The sequence below is a fragment of the Suncus etruscus genome, chromosome 6 (assembly GCF_024139225.1).
Source record: "Suncus etruscus isolate mSunEtr1 chromosome 6, mSunEtr1.pri.cur, whole genome shotgun sequence".
NCBI lineage: Eukaryota > Metazoa > Chordata > Mammalia > Eulipotyphla > Soricidae > Suncus > Suncus etruscus.
In genome coordinates this window covers 50,295,007-50,322,454 of record NC_064853.1, presented here as the reverse complement: position 1 = coordinate 50,322,454, position 27,448 = coordinate 50,295,007, and the positions used below count along the sequence as shown (strand labels likewise).

Here is a 27,448-nt window from a genome sequence, read left to right as displayed (position 1 = left end):
AGTGCAATTTTTTAGACAGTCAAGGCAAGCATGTTCACACACATACTTCATCACACACACATTAGCCTGCCCAGCTCTTTTTCAGAAAAACCTAATTTTATATAATTGCACCAAGATGTTCTTCTTCCCACTCCTTCTTCCAGAGAATAGGGTAAGGTACCAAAAGCAATTGGGATAACTACTATGTGGCAGACAGTTTCAAACCTTAATCATTACAGAAATATATTCTTATCATCGGCTTTGCATATGAAGAGATGAATGCCCAGAGCAGCTAAATAACCTAATAACCACAGTTTCACAATTAGCGCTGTGCCTGGGGAGGGGAATAGGTTTAACTTCAAAGGTTTTTGTTTTAGTTTTTTTGTGGGATCCCATACCTGGTGGTTATGGCTTTTTTGGGGCTCAGAATTTTGTGCATAGGGATCACTCCAGACATGCTCAGGAGACCATATGGGTTTCCGGTACTCGAACTTGGGTCTGCTGTCTGCTACATGTCTGCCAAGTGCCCTACCTGCTGTACACACATCCCCCTCTACGCCCCAGGATTTTTCAAATAGTAACAGCTGTTTCCAAACTGCTCTGGGAGTTCCACAGAAACTGCTACTGGGCAGAAACCCAATAGGCAAGGATTTCCTACAATTGTGCTAAAAAAGCCACACATATGTCTGTTTTGTGTATTGGAGTTTCATGAGTTAAAAATAAGTTTGAGGGGCCGGAGAGATAGTACAGCGGTAAGGCGTTTGCCTTACATGCAGAAGGATGGTGGTTCAAATCCAGGCATCCCATATGGTCCCCCGAGCCTGCCGGGGGCAATTTCTGAGCGTTGAGCCAGGAATAATCCCTGAGCACTGTCGGGTGTGACCCCCTCCCCAAAAAAATGTTTGAAAAGAACCACATCTAATACTAGTTTGTCCTGCTCCTCTTTCTAAGACTTTCTAAGAATCAAAATATTCTTGGATTGGGGATATGGCTCCATGGTAAATCACATGCCTCAGGTATGTGGGTTCAATCCTGGCACTAAATAAGTAAGAAGGCTGGGAATGTGCAGATGAGTGATAACTTGTTTCTTGTCCTTTTTCCCTCCTCTTTGGGGCCACACCTGGCAGTACTCAGGGCTTATTCCTGGCTCTGTGCTCAGGGGTCATTCCACATAGTACTTAGAGGACTATATGGGGGTGCTGGGGGTTGAATCTGAGTTACCTGCTGTATAATCTCAGGCTCCTGATAACTTCCCTTGCTTGTATAAGGCCCTGAGTTCAATCTCCAGCACTGAAGGAAGGAATTAATTCTTACACTGCCCTCAGAGTAACACCACTCAGGGCCTGGCAGAAAGGAATTGCTTTGCATTTCAGAAAACAAACTGTGTGGTTGGCTCACTTATCAAGTTTAGGTTTCCTTAACCTGGTTAACATCCTTTGTTCCTTTTCAGTTTTTCACCCTGTTCACAGGGTTATCCCATCCCCCTAGACCTGCTGTATGTGTGTGGTGACAAAGAGGCAGGTTTCTACAAGGTAGGTTCCTCACCTCTTAGAACCCCTTTAGCTCCACCTTCCCACTGAGTCAGGAGCCAGGAATGTCTGTGGGGGCAGTAGACAGGTAGACAGGTATGTCACCATGGGGGAGAGCGGCTGATTCAGCTCTCCCCACCCAATCTTCCTTCTGCTCTCTGGGAAATTAACTGCTTATTTGTCTAGAGATAGAAAAATCTCAGGCTCTGAAAAGCATGGCACTTTCAATATGGGGCTAATGAAATACATTAGAATAGGTATTCAGTAAAGACTTCCTAAAATAGAAGGAAGGAGCTGAAGGGATTATATAGGGGTTAAATCTCTTGTCTTGCTTGTGACCAACTCCTGTTTAATCCCCAGTATAACAAAGGATTTGAAGCACTGCTGGTAGTGACCTCTGAGCATAGAGTGAAGAGTAGCTCTTTGCACTACTGGGTGTGATCCAAGCACCCCCTTCCTCAATAATAACAGAAACAAACAGAAGGAGGAAAGAAACTCCATCCTTTCTTCCAGAATCAAATTAACCTGAACCTCTTTGACAATGAGGGTGGGGGGAGGCTGCTGTTATCTTAGAAAACTTGTTACCCATGGTATAACTTGATTTAGGAGAAATCATACCTATATCCCCTTTACTGTTTCTTTGATTCAGCAAAGCAATGTAGAGGCTTCAAGAATAATACAGGAAGAGGTGACACCCAATGTGAAGCGGAACTATTTGCGTGGCTAGCTCACTGCTTCGTTTTATGGTGTCAGAGGCTTCCTTCACACATGCAAGACAAGTGCTCTACTACTGAGCCACATTCCTTGCCCTACTTATTGCTTTAGATTTTATGCCTGTTTGGGATGGCTTAAAAGGGACGTCTCAGAGTCTGAATGATAAAACAGAGGCTAAGGCGTTTGCCTTGTACGTGGCTGATTCATATTCAATCTCTGGCATCTCATATAGTCCCCAGAGCCTGCCAGAAGCAATTCCTAAATGCAGAGCCAGGAAATACCCTAGGCACTGCCAGTTGTGCCCCCCCCCCATAAAAATAAATAAAAATTAAAGGGGCCTCTCATCTTCTGCCTCCATAGCTGTTTCAGGGGGTTGAATGAAGAAAAAAAGTTAAAACATCGCTCTCTTTTTCAGTTGAGAGCATTTTACCAACATTTGGTGGGGGGTGTGTTTGGGCCACATCGGTGATGCTCAGGGGTTATTCCTGGCTATGCGCTCAAAAATCGCCCCTGGCTTGGGGACCACATGGGATGCAGGGGATCGAACCACGGTCTGTCCTAGGTTAGCGCATGCAAGGCAGATGCCCTACCGCTTGCACCACAGCTCTGGTCCCCCATTTTATTTCTTTCTTTCTTTTTTCTTTCTTTTTCTTTTTTTTTCTTTTTTGGTTTTTGGGTCACATCTGGCTCTATGCTCAGAAATTGCTCCTGGCAGGCTCAGGGAACCATATGGGATGCTGGGATTTGAACCACCGTCCTTCTGCATGCAGGCAAATGCCCTACCTCCATGCTATCTCTCCAGCCCAACATTTTCTTTTTTAAAGTTTTTTTTTTTTATATTTATCTATTTTAACCTTAGTTAGATCTCAGACCATCAGGACATCTGGACTTTTTTTTTTTTTTTTGACATCTGGCTTTTTGGGCTTTCTGCAATTGGCTCCCATTGGAAATGGAACAATAATGGTTGGAAGCCAGGCAAATGGCTACTGGTCAGAGCAGGTCTGTGAGGACTTGGGACTCTTCTTTCTGTTTATTTTCCCATCCAAATTCCCCTTATGCTGGGGCTAGGTCCCTACACCTCATACATGTGAGTCATGTGCTACATACTACTGACCCTTTTTCCATCTTAGTTAGACCCCAAATCCCATATATTCATCCCAGCCTTTCAGTTAGACCACCCTGAGCCACATTTGTGATCCTGGGGTTTCTCCTAAAGTAATGAGTAAAAAGGTGACCAAACAAGGCCATGGCTAACAACCAGAAACCACAGGAGAAAAGGAAGAAATAGAAGATGTGCTAGAAAATTTCCTTTGAGGATCCTGGGACAATTGGACACCTTTCAAAATTGAGGGGTGGGGTATTTAGTGTGAAGGCTTCCCTTCCCTTCCCACAGATTCTAATGGGACCCAACACCTCAGCAACATGGGGAATCGGATTTGTTTATTCTGAAGTAATAGGGGCAGACTGAGGGATCTTTACTCTTCACTCCTAAGACTCCTGGGGCTTAAAGTTTTCCAATTATCTGTGGTCCCCAAGAAGCTTCCATCACTAATAACTGTTGAGGTGCTTAGTTCTAAGACAGAACCAAAGTATTTCAGAGTCTTTGGTTGGAAGATGACTAGAGGATCTCCCTGGGGACCTTTCATCCATCTGCCACCAACACCCCAATCCAGTACTTTCTTACATGCTATAAATAAGAGACTTGGGCTAAGATTTGGGCACTAATATGTTTAAATTAAAGCAGTTGATAGAACAGTGGGGAGGGCACTTGCCTTGAACATGGCAAACACAACTTCAATCACTGGCATCCCAAATGGTCCCTAAGCCTGCCAGGAGTATCAGGAGTGATTCCTAAGAGCAGAGCCAGGAGTAACCCCTGAGTACTTCTGGGTGTGGTTCCAAAACCGAAAGTAAATAAAGCAGTGTCTACCAAAAAAAATAAGTTAAGGGCAGACAAAGGGCATTGGGTTAAGTAAACGATGTTACCATCACACTACTAATTATGACCTTAAAAAAAAAAAGGTCATTGAGAGGCTGGAGTGATACAGTGAGTAGTGTGCAAAGCCAACCAGAGTTTGATTCTAGCATCCCATATGGTCCCCAAGCCTTCGAGGAGTGATCTCAGAGATCATTCCTAATCTTTCATTGATATCCAGGAATAAACCTTGAGCACCACTAGGTGTGGTCAAAAAACAAAACAAACAATAAAATAAAGGCCTTTGGGGTTGAACAAATGGTACAGGAATTGGTTAAGGCACTTGCATGAAGCTGTCTCAGGTTCTATTCACAGTACCTCATATAGTTCCCCCAAATAACCCCAGGAGTGACCCTTGAGCACAGAGCCAGAGATAGTCCTAAGCATCTCTGGATTGACCTCTGCTCCAAAAAAAAAGTTTTGTTTTGCTTTTGTATTTTGGACAACACCCGGCAGTGCTCAGGGTTTGGTTACTCCTGGTTCTGTGCTTAGAAATTACTTCTGGCAGACTTGAGGGACCATATGGGATACCAGGGATCAAACCTGGGTCAGCCTGATGCAAGGCAAACACTTTACCACTATACTATTGCTCCAGCCCCAAAATGGGTTATTTTTTAACTCATTAGTATTTTTTCTGGTCACATCAGCTGTGCTCATGGCTTTCTCCTGGCTCTGCACTCAGGGATAACTCCTGGTGGGGCTCAGAGGACCATATGGGGTGCCGAACAGCCAGGCTTTGGCTACCCAGTTACGATTAACTGAAAAATGGGCTATTTCAAATGTTACTCCTGGGGGCCGGAGAGATAGCATGGAGGTAAGGCGTTTGCCTTTCATACAGGAGGTTATCGGTTCGAATTCCGGGTTCCCATATGGTCCCCCATGCCTGCCAGGAGCAATTTCTGAGCCTGGAGCCAGGAATAACCCCTGAGCACTGCTGGGTGTGACCCAAAAACCACACACACATACAAAAAAAAAACACGAAAAAAAAAACAAAAAAAAACCTTAGTCTAATGTTACTCCTGGCTCTGCACTCAGAAATCACTCCTGGCAGGCAGAAGACCATATGGGATGCTGGGGATCAAACCAGGGTCGGTCTCAGGTCGGGCACATGCAAGGCAAATGCACTACAATGTGCTATTGCTCTGGGCTCCTAAACAGAAATTGTATTAGTTTTATCTAGTGGTGTTTGGAATTGCCCTTAGAAGTGCTCAGGGACCATGTGGCACTGGAGATCAAACCTAGAGTCCCTGCACTTAGTCCCTTTGAGCTAACTCTCCATTCCCAGAGGAAGAAAAGCTTATGACTTCTACATGCCACTCCGTTTGGGTGATGCTCTCCTCCCACCCAATGCTGGACACACTTTCGCCTGGAATCCAGATATCTCTGTATTGTGCTGATTCTGTCCTTAGTAGGAGGTATAAAGAAGCTACTTACTCTAGGAAGAAATCCTTACCCACACATCAATGCCCCAAAATAAAGTTCTGGATAATCTCCATCATTCCCACTTGAGGAATGTTGAGAATAAAGGCCAAGGATGCTCAGGTATGAGGCCATAAAGTTTTAAATGGCGCCTTCCTTGCAATTGGCTTGCTTTGGTTACTGCTGGGTTGTTAGTGAGGGGTAAACATTAAAACCCATGACCGCAGCTCTGGGTACTATTTTTTAAGACACAGCACCCACCCTCATTCCCTGAGTGATGAGGAATTTGTCCGCAGCTGGGGCGTCAGGATTCTTGGGCTCCAGGCCCCACAGCTGACTCACTGTCAGTACATCTCCTGGCCTCAGTTTCCCTGGCTGGTTCTATCACTACTTCCCACCTACTATGCAAACTGTTAATAGGGTGAGATGCTTTGAACTCTTAGATGAAAGAGGCTGAGGGAAGAGCACCCAGTCATTATCCCTTCTGTGACCAGGCGTGGGAGTGAAGGTCGGCTGCTTTCAGATACTGTTTTAGTCTCAGGAGGCTCTTCAAAGCCCCTCAGTCTTCTGGCTGCCAAAACTGGAAAGCAAAGCAGTGAATTGAATCTCAATGTCACCTCATACATTTTCTTTTTTTTTTTTTTTGTGGTTTTTGGGTCACTCCCGGCAGTGCTCAGGGGTTACTCCTGGCTCCATGCTCAGAAATTGCTCCTGGCAGGCACGGGGGACCATATGGGACGCTGGGATTCGAACCGATGACCTCTTGCATGAAAGGCAAACGCCTTACCTCCATGCTATCTCTCCAGCCCCCTCATACATTTTCTATTATTATTATTTTGGGTCACACTCAGAGGTGCTCAGGGGTTACTCATGTCTCTGTGCTCAGAAGTCACTCCTGGGGGCCCGAGAGATAGCACAGTGAGAGGGCATTTACCTTGCACGCAGTAGATCCAAGTCAGATGGTAGTTCAAATCCTGGCATCCCATATGGTACCATGTGCCTGCTAGGAGCTAGGAATAACACCCAAGCGTCACCAGGTGTGGCCCAACCCTCCTCCCCCAAAAAAAAGAAGTCACTCCTGGCAGGCACAGGGAACCATATAAGGTGCCGGGATTCAAACTACCATCTGTCCTGGTTTGGCTGCATGCAAGGCAAATGCCCTACTGCTGTGCTATCTCTCTGGCTCTAGTAGAATTTTTTTGTGGTGATACCATATGGTGTACAGAGTACACCTGGACTACTTCCAGCTCAGTGCTCAGGGAGCATGTGGTACCAGGGCTCTAGCATGCAAAGCTTGTACTTCAGTAACTTGAACTATCTCTCCCTGAATCCTAAAACTTTTAAAAGGCATTTTTGGGGATGAGAATTGGGTAGGAGGGCTGGAGAGATAATGCAGCAGGTAAGGCCTTGCACGTAGCCAACCTGGGTTTGATCCCTGATATCCCATATAGTCCCAAATCCTGTCAGGAGCGACTTCTGAGCGCAGAGCCAAGTGTAATCCCTGACAATCATCAGATGTGGCCCCCAAACAAAGCCCAAACAAAATCACTCAAAACAACAACAACAAAAACAAAACAAAACAAAAACACCCTATGAGATACTAGGGATGGAATTTGTCTTGTGCATGCAAGACAAATCCTTTACCTCTAAGCCATATCATCGATCCTCAATGCCACCTCAGAATAGAATTTTCTTTTCTTTTTTTAGTTTTTGGGTCACACCCAGTGGCACTCACACGGGTTGCTCCTGCTCTGAGCTCAGAAATGGCTCCTGGCAGACTCAGGGGACCATGTGGGATGCTGGGATTTGAACCACCGTTTGTCCTTGGTCGGCTATGTGCAAGGCAAACACCCTACCGCTGTGCTATCTCTCTGAATAGAAATTTCTGGTCAACCTTCAACTCCCCCAGCCACCAGTAGCCTACATTACTCTCAATTCATGATTCTGGAATATTCTTTTTTTTGTGTGTGTGTGTGTGTGGTTTTTGGGTCACACCAGGCAGTGCTCAGGGGTTATTCCTGGCTCCAGGCTCAGAAATTGCTCCTGGCAGGCACAGGGGACCATATGGGACGCCGGGATTCGAACTGATGACCTCCTGCATGAAAGGCAAACGCCTTACCTCCATGCTATCTCTCCAGCCCCCTATTCTGGAATATTCTACAGGTGTCTGATTGGCAACAAATTCTGTGATAATTTTTTGTTTTATTTTGGTTTGGTTTTTAGGCCACACCAGCAGCAGTCAGGGTGGTTTTCACTCCCTGACTGCACTCAGAAGTGACTCCTAGCAGGCTTGGGGATAGAAACCGTGTCTGTCCCAAGTCGGACATGTGCAAGGCAAACACCCTACCTGCTGTAATATTGTTATGGCCCCCTTGTTTTTTGTTTCTTTTGGTCACACCCTGCAGTTTTCAGGGGCTACTCCTGAGGGCTCAGGGACCAGATGGGATACCAGGGATTGAATTTGGATTGGCTGCATGCAAAGAAAGAACTTTACCTGTTCTATTATCTGACCATGTAACAGTTCATTATTTTCAATAAAAAAGTACTAAGGGAGGCCGGAGAGATAGTACAGCAGTAGGGCATTTGTCTTGCATGCAGAAGTATGGTGTTTCGAACCCCAGCATCCATATGGTCCCCTGAGCCTTCGGGGGGGGGGGGGCGATTTCTGAGCATAGAGCCAGGAGTAACTCCTGTGCACTGCCGGCTGTGACCAAAAAATAAATAAATAAAAGTACTAAGGGACTAGAGGGATAGTACAGTGGATAGGGCATTTGCCCTAGATGCAGCCAACCCAGGTTCTATCCCTGGCATCCCATATGGTCCCCCCAAGCCTGCCAGGAGTGATTTTTTTTTTTTTTTTTTTGGATTTTGGGTCACACCTGGCAGCACTCAATGGTTACGACTGGCTTTTATGCTCAGAAATCACTCCTGGCAGGCTCGGGGGACTATATGGGATGCCAGGATTCGAACCACTGTTCTTCCGCATCTAAGGCAAACGCCCTATCACAGTGCTATCTCTCTGGCCCCAGACTGGAGTGATATCTGAGAACAGAGTTAGAAGTAATGCCTGGGCAAAAAAAAAAAAAAAAAAAAAAAGGCAAAAGGCAGGGCCCGGAGAGATAGCACAGCGGCGTTTGCCTTGCAAACAGCCGATCCAGGACCAAAGGTGGTTGGTTCAAATCCCGGTGTCCCATATGGTCCCCCGAGCCTGCCAGGAGCTATTTCTGAGCAGACAGCCAGGAGTAACCCCTGAGCACCCCCAGGTGTGACCCAAAAACCAAAAAAAAAAAAAAGAAGTAATGTCGGGGGGCTGGTGAGATGGCACTAGAGGTAAGGTGTCTGCCTTGCAAGCGCTAGCCAAGAAGGACTGCGGTTTGATCCCTGGGCATCCCATATGGTCCCCAAGCCAGGGGCAATTTCTGAGCGCTTAGCCAGGAATAACCTCTGAGCATCAAACGGGTGTGGCCCGAAAAAAAAACAAAAACAAAAAAGAAGTAATGCCTGTACATTGTTGGATGTGGCCCCAAAACAAACAAATATGTTACTAAGTTTACAGAGAAGAAACGTAAGTTTGAACTTTGCTTTTCTCATAGTCCACTTTACTTTTTTTTCCTCTCTAAATTGTGGGAATATGCAGACCATGTGTGTGGAAGAACTCTGTAAATGCAACGCTTTCACATGTGCTAAAACAACGAGTGTCCACAAATAAGACTTCTAGCACAACAGCCATCTGTACCCTGTCTGCCATATTGTATTTGTGGCGGGAAAATAAGCCTAGGCTGCCACCTACTGGTTTAAATACAAATTGCAGTTGTAAGAGCAAGGAAATTCTAGTCCAGTACTTAATACCTTCAAGCAATCTTTCAATTTTTGTTTCTTAAAGTCATATCTGGCAGGGCTACTCCTGTGCAGTACCTAAGAGTTGATCCTAGCAATGTTTGGGAGACTATGGGTAAAGGGATGAAACCTGGACTCCTGCATATAAATAGGTGCTCCAAAAAGAAACAAAACATTGTGCTATTTGTTGTTTGCTTGTTTTGGAGCCACACTCAATGATGCTCAGGGGTCTTTCCTGGCTCTGTACTTAGGAATCATTCCTTGTGCATTGGGGACCATACGTGGTGTCTGGGATAGAATCAGAGCATTTAAAAAAAAATTTTTTTTGGGGACACATCCAGCAGTGCTCAAGGATTACTCCTGGCTCTGTGCTCAGAAATCATTCCTGGCAGGCTCAGGGGATCATATGGGATACCGGAAATCAAACCCAGGCCCGTCCCAGGTCAGCAACATGGAAGAAAAAACGCTCTCCCCACTGTGCTGTCACTCCAGCCCTCAGAGCATTGATTAAAGATGCTTTGGCATCTTTGAGGCCCCAAAACAAGCACACAAGACATTTTTTCACATTAAAATTTTAATTGCTATAAATGAAAAACTAGCTTAACACTTTCCCAAACAATTAAAACTAGGAAATCAATACAATGAAAATGCCAAATTCTTTTTTTTTTTTTTTTTTTTTTTTTGGTTTTTGGGTCACACTCGGCAGTGCTCAGGGGTTATTCCTGGCTCCAGGCTCAGAAATTGCTCCTGGCAGGCACAGGGGACCATATGGGGCGCCGGGATTCGAACCGATGACCTCCTGCATGAAAGGCAAACGCCTTACCTCCATGCTATCTCTCCGGCCCCTTAAAAAATGCCAAATTCTTAAACTTATGAGGGGACGGGTTGCCTGTGAGCAGTCCCCCAATAAGTCTTGCACCTGGGGGAGCGCTTGAGTGTAGAGAGGGCTCTTTTCCAATGATGGTGGTATTCCCTTATTCTACTAGTTCACTGCCTCCCTGCCTCCCTAGGAGTTTGGAAGCGGGATCGAGGCAGTCCTGACAGCAGCCCCCAGAGCTCACAAGCACTGAGGGTATTGAAGATCTGACGGGTGCTCTGCTGGGCCCATAGGCTTTTGTAGAAGTCCTTTCCCAAGCTGGACATCCTGGTACCCCTTTCAGCTCTGGCTGGAGGCCGCATTCTTGACTCTGCAGCCAGCTCTCCCTCACAGGGCTTAGCACTGCCTTCCATCCATAGTTCAGCTTACTGCTATAGCTGCATAGCTTCTTGCTCCACAGATTGATCTGAAGGTGCCAGATACTTCTCCTGGAGGCCCAGGGTGCTGTGGGAGACTGTGTTAAGGTAACAACCTAAGAAAAGGCAACAAGTTCTGGCAGGATCTGAACACCATCATGCCTGTTGCCAACCACACCAGGCAGACCCTTCTCCCCCTTATAATTTCAAGTGGCAGGGTCACAGGGTTTGGGCAACAATTCAATACACTCAAGTCCAAGTGCTCCCATATCTGTCTCTTTCCTAAACTGCTGAGGACAGGAGCAGAGAATGCTACTTTCCAGCTGTGCAATGGCAATGCTTTGGGGCTCACACTGGGATACAGATGTGAGGGGTGGAGACTCATTTCCTGGCATCACATGGTCCTCAGTACTGCAGGGAGTAGTCCCTGGGAACTAGCAGGTGTGGTATACACTCTTCTACCACAAATGTCCTTTGGAAATTAATAGTTGTGGGGCCGGCGAGGTGGCGCTAGAGGTAAGGTGTCTGCCTTGCAAGCGCTAGCCAAGGAAGGACCACGGTTTGATTCCCCGGCGTCCCATATGGCCCCCCCAAGCCAGGGGCGATTTCTGAGTGCTTAGCCAGGAGTAACCCCTGAGCATCAAACCGGTGTGGCCCGAAAAACCAAAAAAAAAAAAAAAAAAAAAATAATAATAATAGTTGTGTTGGGGCTGGAGCGATAGCACAGTGGAAAGTGTTTGCCTTGCATGAAGCCAGCCCAGGATGGACCCAGGTTCAATATCCAGCATCCCATTATGGTACCCTGAGCCTGTCAGGAGTGATTTCTGAGCTGAGCCAGGGGTAACCCCTGAGCACCGCTGGGTGTGGCAAAAGGGGGGGGGTGCTGGAGAGATAGCATGGAGGTAGGGCATTTTCCTTGCATGCAGAAGGACGATGGTTCGAATCCTGACATCCCAGATGGTCCCCCAAGCCTGCCGGGAGCGATTTCTTTTTTTTTCTTTTTTGGTTTTTGGGCCACACCTGGCGGTGCTCAGGGGTTACTCGTGGCTGTCTGCTCAGAAATAGCTCTGGCAGGCACAGGGGACCATATAGGACACCGGGATTCGAACCAACTATCTTTGGTCCTGGATCAGCTGCTTGCAAGGCAAATGCCGCTGTGCTATCTCTCTGGGTCCTCCAGCAAACATTTCTTTCTTTCTTTTTCTTTTCTTTTTTTTTTTTTTGGTTTTTGGGTCACACCTGGCAGTGCTCAGGGGTTATTCCTGGCTCCAGGCTCAGAAATTGCTCCTGGCAGGCATGGGGGACCATATGGGACGCCAGGATTCGAACCGATGACCTCCTGCATGAAAGGCAAAGGCCTTACCTTCATGCTATCTCTCCGGCCCCTCCAGCAAACATTTCTAAGAGGAGATTGAATGAGGATTACGTGACATCCTGTGAGAGGAGCAGGTGGCCTACCTGGGCTGGTCAGATTAGACCTTAGGGATCCACAATCCAACCCTCTCTTACCCTTACTCCAATATCAGGAGCCCATCTCCCTTCATTCTGTCTCAGAAGCAGATGCCTTGTTCTGGGCACGTACCCTGTAGTTACTGAGGATCAGTGAAACAGAGTAACCAGTAACCCACACTCTTTAAGCACCTGTGACATGGCTCCCAGTCCCTGTTCCAGGCTGTCTGGTTGCCACTGTAACCCACGAATTTTTTCTCTCCGACAGGGTACCGGTGCTGGCTGACATTTCTCCTTTGCCCTCATACACCAGGAACCTGGAGCCCCCTTGGCTCTCATTCTAGATAACTAGTCTCTGATGCTATTGGCCATTGGGCTCTGCACTTCCCTAGACTGTCTCCATTTGGCCTCTGGGATATAAGCCTTCACTCCACCCCAAAAGCTCACTAAACTAGCTCTAGTGCTAGCTGCCTCCCAGACAGCCCACAGCTGTCCCTCAGAAGTCACATTTGCCAGCTCACAAATCTGTCTTCCTCATCCTTTTCTTGCATTTGTGACAATACATAATCATTTGTACAACTAAGCCCGATACTACAGAGTTCCTGTTCCATCTCCATCTGTCTCCAACTGTTTAGTTATCAACTCAAGTAGTTCCATATTATATCCCATTTATACCCTCTTTTTTTTTTTTTTTTTTTTTTTTGGTTTTTGGGCCACACCCGGTAACGCTCAGGGGTTACTCCTGGCTATGCGCTCAGAAGTCACTCCTGGCTTGGGGGACCATATGGGACGCCGGGGGATCGAACCGCGGTCCGTCTCCTAGGCTAGCGCAGGTAAGGCAGGCACCTTACCTCCAGCGCCACCGCCCGGCCCCGCATTTATACCCTCTTTCTGTTCTCACAACTGTAGTTTTATTTCTTCTCATGTAGTCTGTAGAAACTCTACTGCCTACATTTACACCTTGCAGGGGTCTCTCAGATAAGTACACCCCATGCTATTCTATTCCGCTGGCATCCAGGACTTGATCATGAGCTGAATTCCATGTTCCTTACTCCAACCTCCCATCACCACTGCCAACCTCTTATGCAAGGCAGCCCGAACTCCTGCATCTTTCCCCAAGTGATACTGATCAGTGGTTTTGTGCTGGCAGAGGAATCTGTCAAGCAGCATTTGGTGTTTTTTGTTTGTTTGCTTTTTTTTTTTTTAATTTTTGGGCCACACCTGGTGACGCTCAGGGGTTACTCCTGGCTATGCTCTCAGAAATCACTCCTGGCTTGGGGGACCAGATAGGATACCAGGGGATCGAACTGAGGTCCTCCTGAGTCATCCACAAGCAAGGCAAATGCCCTACTGTCAAGCAGCACTTGGGTATCACACTCTTGGTGATACCAATACAGGCCGTGTGAGCCCTGATGGTTCAATGCTTGGAGCCAGCACAGCAGAACTGAACTAGTGATGCAGGAGAGGTGGTGAAGAGTAATTTTGAGTAGGGGTTCAAATTCCTAGCCTTGCGTGTGCTCCAGACCTTTGAGCTATCTTCTCCTTTTTTTTGAAGATAGGTATTTATTGTTCCTTCCAATTAAAGATCCTTGTCCTCAAGTACCATCAATTCTGAAGCCTCCTCCAGAATCAGCTTTACACAAGAAAAGGTTATTATCAGGGATCCAACAGATCCACATGAAACCTACCAAGATGACAGGACCATTCCTGAGTCCCCTTCTACCACCTGTGGCCAAGTGGGACTCTCTTTGAGAGTAAGGATACGAAGGAAAGTGGAAGTCAGCTCCCATGGCAGCAGACATCATGGTCTCTAGACTTCGCTGCTCTTGAACCCCAAAGCAGTAGCCATTGGCTTTATCCACAGCCTGTAGGACTCGTTGAATACTGTCCTTATCCTGAATGAGGATAAAAATTGCTGTGAGTGACAAAGTGAGGTAGAATTAAATATTATACTATTATTATTAAATTATTAATATTATTAAATATTATTCCATGCTTGAGAGCTCCAAACACCCCCCACGATTTTTAAAAAATATTTATTTGGGGCCAGAGCAAGGGGTAAGGCTAGTCTAGGACTGACCTCGGTTCGATCCCCCGCTGTCCCATATGGTCCCCCAAGCCAGGAGCGATTTCTGAGTGCAGAGCCAGGAGTAACCCCTGAGCATCACTGGGTGTGGCCCCAAAACAAACAAAAAAAAATTTATTTTGAGTTTTGGGTCACACCCAGTGGTGCTCAGGGATTATTCCTGGCTCTGTGTTCAGAAATCACTCCTGGCAGGCACGAGGGACCTATGGGATGCTGAGATTTGAACCATGATCTGTCCTGGATCAGCTGCATGCAAGGCAAATGCCCTACTGCTGTGCTATCTCTCTGCCCATCCCCTACTTTTGTTTTTGGGTCAAACCCGGCCATGCTCAGGAGACCATATGGGATGCCGGGATTCGAACCAATGACCTTCTGCATGAAAGGCAAATGCCTTACTGCCATGCTATCTCTCCCCCCACCCCCATGTTTTTTTAAACATCTTTAGCTTTATTTATTTTGGGTTTTTTTTTTTGGGGGGGGGGGTCACACCTGGCAGCACTCAGGAGTTACTCCTGGCTCAGAAATCACTCCTGGCAGGCATGGGGGACCATATGGGATGCCAGGATTTGAACCACTATCTGTCTTGATCTACTGCATGCAATGCTAACGCCTTACCACTGTGCTATCTCTCCGGCCCCCTTCTGTTTGTTTTTTTTGGGTCACACATGGCAGCACTCAGAGGTTACTCCTGGCTTTGTACTCAGAAATTGATCGATCCTGGCAGGCACAAAGGACTATGGGATGCTGAGATTCAAACCACGATCTGTCCTGAATCAGCTGCGTGCAAGGCAAATGCCCTATTGCTGTGCTATCTCTCCGGCCCCTAAATATTTATTTTAAATCACCTTGAGGTACAGCTGCAAAATTGTTCATGATTGAGTCTCAGTTATACAATGTCCAACACCTATCCCTTCACCAATGCACATTTCCCACCACCAAAGTCACTAGTTTGCTTCTTGCTTTTTCCACTACCAACCTTTATGTATACATTTTTCTTTTCTTTCTTTTTCTTTTCTCCTTTTAGACACTGTAGCTCACAATATTCTTACTGAAGGGGTATCATACATATCACTTTACCTCCTTTCAGCATCCAGTTCTTGTCCAGGATGATCATTTCCAACTATAGTGGTTCCTTCTCTACCCTAACTTCACTCCCCTACTCTTTGTGGTAAGCTTCCTACCATGGACCGACTAGTCATCCTCCAATATTTCTATTGTCTTTGAGTATTATTACCATACGTTTCTTTTTATATTCGACAGATGAGTGAGACTCTTCTACATCTATCCCTCTCCCTCTGATTTATTTCACTCAGCATAATACTCTCCATATCCATCCATATATAAGCAAATTCCATGTCTTCATTTTCCCTAAGAGTTGTGTGATATTCCATTGTGTAGATGTTACGTTTCTTTATCTACTCATTTGTTTTCAGACATTTGGGTCTTTCCAGATTCTGGGTTCCTGGACTATATTCTCAGGAGTAGTCTTACTAGGTCATATGGGAGTTCAATTTCTAGGGGTATTTTTGAGGAATGTCCATATTGTTTCAAAAAAAGCTGGACCAGCACCCCACCCCCCCAATCTTGCCTCACAAGGCTTGCTTGCTTAGAGAACAGTGCATGTCCTCAAAGACATCCTATCTTTTCTGACCATAAACTCAAGCAAATCTGAACATTAAACTGTCCCTTGGTTTATCCCTGAAGAGCCCCTATCACTAGATCTGACTGTGAACACCTTGCCTCCCCTACTTAACTATGTATCCAAAGTCAGGGGTGTGCTTGTCATAAATTCCTCTGGCACAGTATCTAGCTAACTGTAGACACCAAAAAATATAAGTGTAACCAATTCTCTGCTCCAAACAACAGGATTAACAACAGTGCATTCACCACAGGATGAGAGAGATAAAGAAAACACATGAAGAAACAGAAAGCACACTAAATGGTGGTTATCACCAAAAACAGTTCAACTTGTTCCACTTAATTATTTTGAATTGAGGCCTACCCCAGTGGTGCTGGGGACTACCAGCATGTGGTCAGATGTCACTACTAGTGGTGATGGGATTGAATCCGAGTCCTGCATGCAGAGCCCAGGCTGAGTCACCTCCCCTTCTCCTTAAATAAATGTCTGCTACTTAAAAAGAGACGGGCCAGAGTGATAGCACAGTGGTAGGGTGTTTGCCTTGCATGTGGCCAACCCGAGACCGACCTGGGTTTGATCTCCAGCATCCCATTTTTGAGTGCAGAATCAGGAGTAACCCCTGAGTGCCACTGGGTAGGACCCAAACCACCCGCCCACCCCACACCCCAAAAGGGAAGAGATAGCATACCTGAGTCCACTTAATGCAGAATCTTTCTCTAATACATGTCTGTGTCTCCAGGTGACCTACATGATGGATGTGGGGCACATGCACGCGTGCGTGTGTTTATGTGGGTGATGAGGATGGGGCCACTGTTCTATAGAGTTAGCATCAGGCCCACAGTGAGTGAGTCTTTTCTGGCCTCAGGTCCTTGCTTTTCTAAACTCCTTCATCTGCACACTGCTGACGGAGTTTGTGCTGAATGGGTTTCTGCAGCATAGAATGGACATTGGATCCATTCTTGTAATGAAATCCTGCCTAGCACCACCATTAGTCCCACCACTAAGGGACCATATAATATCAGTGGACCCAGAATAAAGGCTATTTGTTTGGAGCCTCAAAACTCCCTGTATGGGCGCCAGAGATAGCATGGAGGTAAAGCATTTGCCTTTCATGCAGAAGGTTAGTGGTTCGAATCCCGACATCCCATATGGTTCCCTGTGCCTGCCAGGGGCGATTTCTGAGCATAGAGCCAGGAGTAACCTCTGAGAGTGCTGCCGGGTGTGACCCAAAAAACCAAACCAAACCAAACCAAACAAAAAACCTCCCTGTATGGAGCCAGCAATGTGAATTACACATGTGGAATCTTGGGTTCAACCTTCTGCAATCCTATTCCCCACCCACAAACAAAAATTGGAAGTCTCCTATAATCATTGGCTCAGGAAGGTTACAAGGAACACCAGAGTCTACAGTTAAGAACTGAGGCATGGACCCAGAGAGATAGCACAGCGGTGTTTGCCTTGCAAACAGCCGATCCAGAACCTATGGTGGTTGGTTCGAATCCTAGTGTCCCATATGGTCCCCCGTGCCTGCCAGGAGCTATTTCTGAGCAGACAGCCAGGAGTAATCCCTGAGCACCGCCGGGTGTGGCCCAAAAACCAAAAAAAAAAAAAAAGAACTGAGGCATCTGAATATTCAGTACCTGGATGTTGAGCGGGATAAAGGAGACCAGGCTATAGTCTTCAACAAGCTGTACTAGTTTTTCATTCAGCTGCCGGTAATGCCGGAAGAAAGGGTCGGAGGCCAGGTGGTCTAGCAGGTAGGACAGGTCAAGGACCTCTGTGTAGTAGTCCAGGTTGAAGGCTATGGAGAGAATTTACTTTTAGAAAGAGCTGGCTTACATTAAAGATGCATGAATAGGGGCCGGAGAGATAGCATGGAGGTAAGGCAAACATTTGCCTTGCATGCAGTAGGTCAGTGGTTCAAATCCCGGCATCCCATATGGTCTCTGGAGCCTGCCAGGAGCAATTTCTGACTATAGAGCCAGGAGTGGCCCCTGAGGACTGCCGGGTATGACCCAAAACAAAACACAAAAAGATGCATGAATAGAGCTAGGGAGACAGGACAGTGGGGAAGGGTTTGCCCTGCATGCAGCTGACCCAGGTTTAATCCTTGCACCACAAATGCCCTCCACAAACTAACCAAACCAAAAAAAGGGACCATGTTTCTTTCTTCCTTGCATTATTTACTCCTTCATTCACTAAGTATTTGCTGAGATGAAGGTACTAAGAAAAAATATACTTGGTTTCACCTCTGCCTCTTACCTGTGATCTGAGCTGAAACTCACCTGATTGGGCTGTGTGAGGATCAAATGCTCTAAACAAAGAAGGGCCTGATCACAGTAAATAATACTGCCAAGAACAGTCTGTCCCCACCTCAGTGTCAGGCAGAGCCCTCGTGCCCGCAGACAAATCATGGAGACTGTGTCCACACTGAGCAAGTGGAATGATGGCTCCATTCGAGCAGTGTGACTACCAGGAAAATCATTCTCTTTTTGACTCAGCTGGTTCTGATGTAAGACAACAAGCAAAGTCCAGACTGATTGACTCAAACCCTGATTCTGTTCTAAAAATGAAAACTTGCCACAAAAACAGGAAAGTGTGCTATTTGGTGCTGTCCCTTCCCTCCCCGTCCCTACCTTTTTCTCCTTCCCTCCCTCCCTCCCTCCTTCTGTCCCTTCTCTCCCCTTCTCTACCTTTTTTCTCTTCTCTTCCCTTCCTCCCTCCCTTTTGCCACACCCAGCAATGCTTAGGGGCTACTCCTGGTTCTGCACTCCAGGCATTACTTCTGGAGGTGGGGAGGCATACCTAACAGTGCTCATGGGGTCTGTGCTTAACTTATTCCTGGCTCAGGGGACCATGTGGTGACAGAATGAAATAAGGTTAATCACATGTAAGGTGAGTGCCTTAACCTCTGTGTTATCTCTCTGACCCACTGTCTTTATTTTTTTATTTATTTTTTTGGGGGGGCCACACCTAGCAGTGCTCAGGGGTTACTCCTGGCTATCTGCTCAGGAATAGCTTCCAGCAGGCACGGGGGGACCATATGGGACGCTGGGATTTGAACCAACCACCTTTGGTCCTGGGACAGCTGCTTGCAAGGCAAATGCCACTGTCCTATCTCTCCGGCCCCACTGTCTTTATTCTTGACCCTTTCGATTAATTCCCTACAAAGCAGCCAGAATGACCTTTCAGTTCATATTACTCTTCTTTTTTTTTTTTTTTTTTGGTTTTTAGGTCACACTCAGTAGCGCTCAGGGGTTACTCCTGGCTCTACACTCAGAAATTGCTCCTGGCAGGCTTATTGCTGGGATTCGAACCACCGTCCTTCTGCATGCAAGGCAAATGCCTCACCTCCATGCTATCTCTCCGGCCCCCATATTATTCTTCTTGATTTGTATTCATCAATGACTTTCCTCTAAGTTTCCTCAGTACAAATTCTGCATCTAACCACCTTTCTGACTTCATTTCCTGCCACTCTTCCCCCACCACTGTATCTCAGATTCTTTGGGCTCTCTTTACTCTTTTCTTTTAGCACAGAAAGCACTTTCCCTGGAGGTCTTTACACAGCTGATACCATTGCCTACTGGTTCTTTTTTGGGGGTTTATTTTTTTTTGTTTCTTCTTTTTGGGCCATACCCAGCAGTGCTCAGGGTTACTCTTGGCTCTACATCAAGTACCACTCCTGGCAGTGCAAGAAAGACCATATGGGGGCCGGGCGGTGGCGCTGGAGGTAAGGTGCCTGCCTTGCCTGCGCTAGCCTAGGATGGACCACGGTTCGATCCCCTGGCGTCCCATATGGTCCCCCAAGAAGCCAGGAGCAACTTCTGAGCGCATAGCCAGGAGTAACCCCTGAGCGTCACAGGGTGTGGCCCAAAAACAAAACAAAACAAAAAAAAAAAAGAAAAAAAAAAAAAAGAGGGACCATATGGAATGTCAGGTATTGGACCCAGGTTGGCTACATGCAAGGCAAGCACCCTACTCAGCTATATTATCACTCCAGCCCCAAACTGTCTTTTTTGTTTTTGGGTCATACCTGGCAGCACTCAAGAGTTACTCCTGGCTCTGTGCTCAGAAATCGCTCCTGGCAGGCTCAGGGGACCATATGGAATACCAGGAATCGAACCCGGTCCGTCCCAGATCAGCTGCATGCAAGGCAAACACTCTACAGCTGTGCTACAGCTCCCGCCCCTCCAGATTGGTTCTTCTTTGGCTGGTTCCTACACTCCATTTGACTCTTAGCTAAAATGGCAATGCTCACTCCCGACTCCCAACATTCATTTCACTGTCCCTTCATTTCAAAATTATTTTTAAATATATGGAGCTTTCTTTCTTTCTTTCTTTTTTTTTTTTTTGGTTTTTGGGCCACACCCGGCGGTGCTCTGGGGTTACTCCTGGCTGTCTGCTCAGAAATAGCTCCTGGCAGGCACAGGGGACCATATGGGACACCGGGATTCGAACCAACCACCTTTGGTCCTGGATTGGCTGCTTGCAAGGCAAATGCCGCTGTGCTATCTCTCCGGGCCCTATATGGAGCTTTCTAAGTCTCCCCAAACCCAGTATCTATCAGAATAAAAACATAAAAAGCAGGGCCAGAGCAATAGCACAGTAGGTAAGGTGTTTGCCTTGCACATGGCCAACCCTTGAGTGCCACTACCCAGTTGCCCCCTCAAAACAAAATGAAAAAATCACCAGGCCATACTTAGAGCCTCAGGTGATCTCTCTATTTCCCTCTGGACTCACAGCTGCCCTCCTCCTTGCTGCCCAAATCAGTTTTTTTTTTTTGTTTTTTTTTTGGTTTTTGGGCCACACCGGCGGTGCTCAGGGGTTACTCCTGGCTGTCTGCTCAGAAATAGCTCCTGGCAGGCACGGGGGAACATATGAGACACCGGGATTCGAACCAACCACCTTAGGTCCTGGATCGGCTGCTTGCAAGACAAACACCGCTGTGCTATCTCTCCGGGCCCCCAAATCAGTTCTTACCCAGCTTTCCATAGTGCTCAATGAGGTCCATCTTGGAGAGGAGGTTGACATGGGGCAGCTCCACATGTAGCATAGTGGCCAAGGAGGTACACAACACTGAAATGAACTTGGCCGGGTCAGTGCAGTAGTGAGAATCCACCAGATGAACAGCAGTCAGCTGGGATGGAGCAAGAGACAGGATGAGAGTGGCTGGAGAGGCAGGGTCCCTCATGGCTTGTCACCTTCCCTGTCACACTCCTGAAGACAAAGTGCAAACTTCCCTGATGGTCTCCTGCTGCTTCTGGTTCATTCTTTTTTTTTTTTTTTGGTTTTTGGGTCACACCTGGCAGTGCTCAGGGGTTATTCCTGGCTCCAGGCTCAGAAATTGCTCCTGGCAGGCACAGGGGACCATATGGGGCGCCGGGATTCGAACCGATGACCTCCTGCATGAAAGGCAAACGCCTTACCTCCATGCTATCTCTCCGGCCCCTCTGGTTCATTCTTTTGTTTGTTTTGCTTTGTTTTTGGGATCACACCTGGCCACACTCAGGGGTTACTCCTGGTTCTGCACTCAGAAATCACTCCTGGCGGGCTCAGGAGTGGGATGCCAGGGGTTGAACCTGGGTCCGGCCCGGGTGGGCTGTGTGCAAGACAAACGCCCTGCTGCTGTGCTATCGTTCAGACTCCTGCTTCTGGTTCATTCTAAAGGCTCCACTCATTTCCTTATCTCAAGGGCTATCAAGCCTTTTTCGTTTGGTTTTTGGACCATACCCCGCTGTACTCAGGAGTTATTCTTGGCTCTGTCTTTAGGAATCATTCCTGGTTATGCTCAGGATCAAACACCGGTCAGCCTCAAGCAAGGTACCTTAACCCCTATACTATATCTCCAGCCCAAACAGCCCTTTTTCTTACAAAATGCTTCCACAACTGTGTCCAGATAAGAACGGCACAATTCCCATTGCCCTGAATTCTTTCTATATTGAGGCCCCACTCAGCAGTATTGGGGTGGGTGATTCTCCTGGCTCAGTACCCAGAGTTCAGGCTGTCAAGCAGTAGGAAACTAAAACCCTGGTTCCTGCAGGCAAACTGTGTATCCCATCCAGTCCCTCAAGCTATCACCTCTGCATCATTCTATCACTTATTGCTGCCCACCAATTCACAACAATCATCACGCCACTTCCCTCCAAGAAACCCTTCTCATGTCCATATTGCCAATCATCCCCCAAATGGATGCTAATACCCATTTTCTCTCTCTTTTTTGGTTTTTGGACCACACCTGGCAGCGCTCAGGTGTTACTCCTGGCTTTATGCTCAAGAAATCTCTCCTGGGGCCCGGAGAGATAGCACAGCGGTGCTTGCCTTGCAAGCAGCCGATCCAGCACCAAAGGTGGTTGGTTCGAATCCCGGTGTCCCATATGGTCCCCCGTGCCTGCCAGGAGCTATTTCTGAGCAGACAGCCAGGAGTAACCCCTGAGCACCGCCGGTGTGGCCCAAAAACCAAAAACCAAAAAAAAAAAAAAAAAAGAAATCTCTCCTGGTAGGCTCGGGGGAACATATGGGATGCCGGGATTTGAACAACACCGACATTCTGCATGCAAGGCAAACACCTTACCTTCATGCTATCTCTCCGGCCCCGCTAATACCCATTTTACAGACGAGAAAACTGTGGTGCAGATCCATCTGACTTACCCAGAGCCCCACAGCGAGTCAGCGGGAGAGTCAGAATCCGAACTTACACCTGTTCTACTCCAAGGCCACTAGGAACCCTCTTACTTGCTGTGTGACATGGGGGCGTGGCCAACATCCTCCTCCTCCTCCTCCTCCTCCTCCTCCCTGTCTCAAGTTTTTCCACCTGCAAAATGGGCCTGCCCGACCCGAGCGAGACGCACCCTTAGGTCCCACTGTGCCATCTGGGAGAAAATATTGCGCAGCGAGCCGTGGTGCGTGCAGAGCTCCACCTGTCCCGGGCAGTCGAAGAGAAAGTAGTGGCCTCGGAGGGGGGCGAGCTTGGCCCGCAGCCAGTCCAGGTTAGTCTCCAGGTACTCCATGCAGTAGAGCAGGCCGCCGTTGGGCCCCAGCCGGAGGGCGTCCATCACGTCGCCCAGCCCCACCAGCTCGCTCACGTCCACCGCGCACTCGTACGGCAGCCCCTCGTTGGCGGGGTCCAGGTTCACCACGGCCACGCGCCGGCCCAGCGCGCGCAGGAACTCGCTCATGCCCAGGCAGTACGTGGTCTTCCCCGAGCCGGGCGGGCCGATCACTGCCTGCCCGAAGGCCGTGGTCGGGGCGGCCCCTGCCATGAGAGCGAGCGAGCCAGGCGGCCACACCGCGGCCGATAATGCAGCTGTGCCGGGTAGCCCCAGAGAGGCAACAGCAGGGGCTGAAACCGTAAGAGGGGCTCAAGTCACTAGGAACTCATGGGAGAGATACCAACTTCCGGAACACGCCGGAAGCGGAAGAGCAGCGAGAGGAAGTCCCGCCCTCCGGGCGGTGACGCAAGCGTCAGGGGCGTGGCTAGCGCCGCGTTCCTACTACTCGAAAGGGATGAATGGGAGGCCTTTTGGTTTACCTGCGGGAGAATCATAGTGTTTCTTTCAGGTTCAGATATTAACAAAAAACAAACCCGATTGTAAACTTATTTATTCTGTCTCGTTAGGTCTCAGATCTTAGCCAGCTTCCATGGTTTCTTCACTGATACTCTGATCTTAGCCAGAAAGTGCAGACATAGAGGAGGGCCTGATCCCAGACCACGTTTACCCAGCACCATGGTCGCTTCTCTTTGAGGTCCCTTGTCTGCAGATCTACTTTTATGGCCCCATCCACTGGGAAGGTGGTTCTTATCAACTCAGTCAAATCAGCTTTTCAAGGTTCACAGGCTCAAACGAAATCTGGCTTCATACAAACAGGCAACAGGGATAGAAGACAAAAGAGAAGTCATGAAGCTCTAATTTTTTTTCCCCCAGGCTGTATGCTCAGAAATCGCTTCTGGCTCGGGGGACCATATGGGATGCCGGGGATTGAACCCTCATCCATTTTGGTTCATCCACGTGCAAGGCAAATGTCCTACCACTATGCTGCCACTCCGGTCCATAATGTCTAAATCTTTTTTTTTTGTTTTTTTTTTTTTTTGGTTTTTTGGCCACACCCAGCGGTGCTCAGGGGTTACTCCTGGCTGTCTGCTCAGAAATAGCTCCTGGCAGGCACGGGGGACCATATGGGACACCGGGATTCGAACCAACCACCTTTGGTCCTGGATCGGCTGCTTGCAAGGCAAACGCCGCTGTGCTATCTCTCCGGGCCCCATAATGTCTAAATCTTAAAGGCATGTGAAAGAGACTTTCTGTAAAGATGTCCTTGAGGTAGAAGGATGATGGCAAGCTCAGAATTAAGCACCCAAAACAAGCTGGTCTTTCATTATTTGATGGAAGATAAGGCCAGGCAGCATGGCACAGTTTGAGTGATCATTTGTGCTCTGACGGGCTCTCCCGGGCATGGCTGGAACCCCTCACAAAAGTCATGTCTGTCCGAAACTTCATGCTAGTGGGTGGCTGGCGCCGGAGCAGTGACTCCCCTTGGTCCTGGGGCAGTGGTTCATCATAGATGGTGGAAATGAGCCCCAAACCTGTTCCTCGAGACTTCTTTAGTTGCCCAAATAACTGCAGCTTCTCTCCATGGTACCTGGATTTAAAAAGGATTTTCAGGGGAGGTCAAGTATAGGGGTTAAGGTATGTGCAAAATGCACTAGAATCTCCATGGTTAGATCTCTGACACTGCATATTGTCCTCTGAGTACTGCCAGGAGTGATCCCTAGCATAGAACCAGGAATAGGTCCTGAGCACCTACAGGCATAGGGCCTACCTCTCACAAAAAATTAATGAGAAAAGGTTTCTTAGTGAGCAGGCTTCTGTAAGTTAGTGAAACCATGAGAGAATAGGAAAGAAGCTGGATTTATCCCAAAGAGCTGTAATATTATTGAACACCCTTATCCTTCCACTCATTTTATCAACATGGTCTTTTTTTTGTTTGTTTTATTTTTTTGGGGGGGAGTCACAACCAGTGAGGCTCAGGGGTTAATCCTGGCTCTGCACTCAGAAATTGCCACAGGCAGGCTCGGGGGGCCATATGGGATCCCGGGATTCGAACCACCACATTTGGCTGTGTGCTAGGCAAACGCCCTACCGCTGTGCTATCTCTCTCTCTGACCCCCAACATGGTCTTTTCTTTTCTTTTTTTTTTGGGGGGGTCACACCCAGAAGTGCTCAGGGGTTATTCCTGGCTCCTGCCCCCTGGCAGGCACGGGGGACCATATGGGATGCCGGGATTCGAACCAATGACCTTTTGCATGAAAGGCAAACGCCTTACCTCCATGCTATCTCTCCGGCCCCCAACTTGGTCTTTTCATGATTTCTGTTTGTTTCTTTTTTTTTTTTTTTTTTTTGGGCCACACCCAGTAACGCTCAGGGGTTACTCCTGGCTATGTGCTCAGAAGTTGCTCCTGGCTTGGGGGACCATATGGGACACCGGGGGATCGAACCGAGGTCCGTCCAAGGTTAGCGCAGGCAAGGCAGGCACCTTACCTTTAGCGCCACCGCCCGGCCCCTCTGTTTGTTTCTTTATTTGTTTGTTTTGGGGCCACACCCAGTGACACTCAGGGGTTACTCCTAGCTATGCACTCAGAAATTGCTCCTGGCTTGGGGACCATATGGGATGCTGGGGGATCAAACCACAGTCCGTCCTAGGTTAGCATGTGCAAGGCAAGCACCCTACTGCTTGCACCACTGCTCCAGCCCGGATATTTCTTTTTAGTTTACAGAGGAACTGTGATTTACAGTGTTTTTTTGTTTCTGTTTTTGGGTCACACTCAGCTGTGCTCAGCATGTACTCCTGGCTCTGCACTCAGAGATCATTCCTACCAGGATTCAGGGCATTATATAGGATGCTGGGGATGGAACCTGGATCTGGTGTGTGCAAATCAAGTACTGTAATTACTGTACCATCACTCTGATCCCTGATTTACAATATTGTGTTTCGGGGATTGGTTTATTTTGAGGCCACACCTGGTGATGCTCCAAAGTTACTCCTTGTTCTACTCTGAGGCGTCACTCCAGGTGGTGTTCAGTTGACCATATGGAGTATCAGAAATTGAACCCAGGTCAGCCATATACAAAGCAAGCACTGTACCCACTGTACTATCTCTCTGGCTCCTAATTTATGATAGTATTGGTGGTTTCCTATGTACATAATTCCAACATTCCACCATCATTAGTTTACCTACTTCCCATTGCTTTATTATTTAGTTTTGTTTTGGTTTTATGGGCCACACCCAAAGGCACTCAGGGGTTACTCCTGGCTCTGTGCTCAGAAATCACTCCTAGCAAGCTTAGGGGACCATATGGGATGTGGGAATCGAACTTGGGTCGGTACTGGGTCAGCCATATGCAAGGTAAATGCCCTACGTGCTGTGCTATCACTCTGTTCCCCCTTCCATGCTTTCACTGTAAATAGAAAAGAGAGTACAACTGACACCACTGTCAGTGACTCCCTAACAGCACCCAACCCCTCAAACTAGGGGAATGATATTTCCAGATCAAGGAAATATTCAAGAATATTTAAGGATCTCAAATATGACAAAAAGAAACAAAATGGCTGGAGCAATAGCACAGCGGTAGGGTGTTTGCTTTGTACATGGCCAACCTGGGGCGGACCCAGGTGTGATCATATGGTCCCTCGAGCCTGTCAGGAGCGATTTCTGAGCACTGAGCCAGGAATAACCCTTAAGTGCTACTGGGTGTGACCCAAAAAAACAAAAAAAAGAAAAAGAGTAACAATGAATGATCTTTTTCCTTTTTTTTTTTTTTTTTTTTTTTTTTTTTTTTGGGCCACACCTGTTTGATGCTCAGGGGTTACTCCTGGCTAAGCGCTCAGAAATCACCCCTGGCTTGGGGGGACCATATGGGACGCTAGGGGATCGAACTGCGGTCCTTCCTTGACTAGTAAGTACTTGCAAGGCAGAAAGACACTTTACCTCTAGCGCCACCTTGCTGGCCCCAATCTTTTCCTTTTAACCCTGTTTTGGAGTCCAGAGGGAAAGAGAACTCCAGAGCATAACTGAAAAGTTAGTGTGGGCCCCTCAGAGAGGTCTCTCAGCCACTCACCCCAATCCACGCTTGCATCTAGGGTGCTGACCGTCACTATCCAGAGCTTCAGGTACCCCTGAGCACTGGCTGCCCAAGCCTTGGCCTTCAGCCCAGCCTTGACGTTCCATCACTCTCCGCCCAATGCCCTATAGATGAGAGAAAAGACTTGAGATGGTGCTCCAGAGGAGCAGATGAGGGTTAAGGGAGAGGTTGGCAGGTAGGCCACAGTGCTCACCTTGGTGTGGCGCTCAAAGGTGCCCACCTGGCACCTGATCACAGAGCCGTCCTCCTGGCCGTCGCGGAGTCTCTGCTCTAGGCGCATGCGTACAGAATCTCGGGCATCCTTGTCCCCACCATCTGAGGAAACAGCATAAATGGTAGAATTTCTTTTCTAGCAGGAGGGGAAATCAGGCCTCTTAGATCTCATCAGACTGACTTCTTTCCTTTCTCTCTGGCAGTCTGTGGATGACTTGATTCTCCAGAGATAGAACT

The 27,448-nt window shown here is 47.7% G+C and overlaps 2 protein-coding genes across 2 annotated transcripts in view; both read right to left on the bottom strand.

Moving 5' to 3' along the window:
• Positions 1–10,314: 10,314 nt before the first annotated feature.
• Positions 10,315–23,150, bottom strand: GPN2 (GPN-loop GTPase 2). Its single transcript, XM_049774959.1, has 5 exons — positions 22,709–23,150; positions 20,841–20,997; positions 17,501–17,661; positions 13,900–14,030; positions 10,315–10,774 (listed from the first exon to the last, which is right to left on the bottom strand). The coding sequence occupies exons 1-5, from the start codon at positions 23,117–23,119 to the stop codon at positions 10,702–10,704; spliced, it is 933 nt and encodes a 310-aa protein (XP_049630916.1). The 5' UTR covers positions 23,120–23,150; the 3' UTR covers positions 10,315–10,701.
• A 1,130-nt stretch (positions 23,151–24,280) lies between these two features.
• The window catches only part of GPATCH3 (G-patch domain containing 3), a 13,299-nt gene continuing 10,131 nt past the window's right edge, over positions 24,281–27,448 (bottom strand). The window contains exons 5-7 of the mRNA XM_049775177.1: positions 27,192–27,313; positions 26,975–27,102; positions 24,281–24,497 (exon numbers count right to left, since the gene is read on the bottom strand). Of these exons, the coding sequence (XP_049631134.1) occupies positions 24,281–24,497; positions 26,975–27,102; positions 27,192–27,313 (467 nt within the window). The remainder of the gene's footprint in view (positions 24,498–26,974; positions 27,103–27,191; positions 27,314–27,448) is intronic.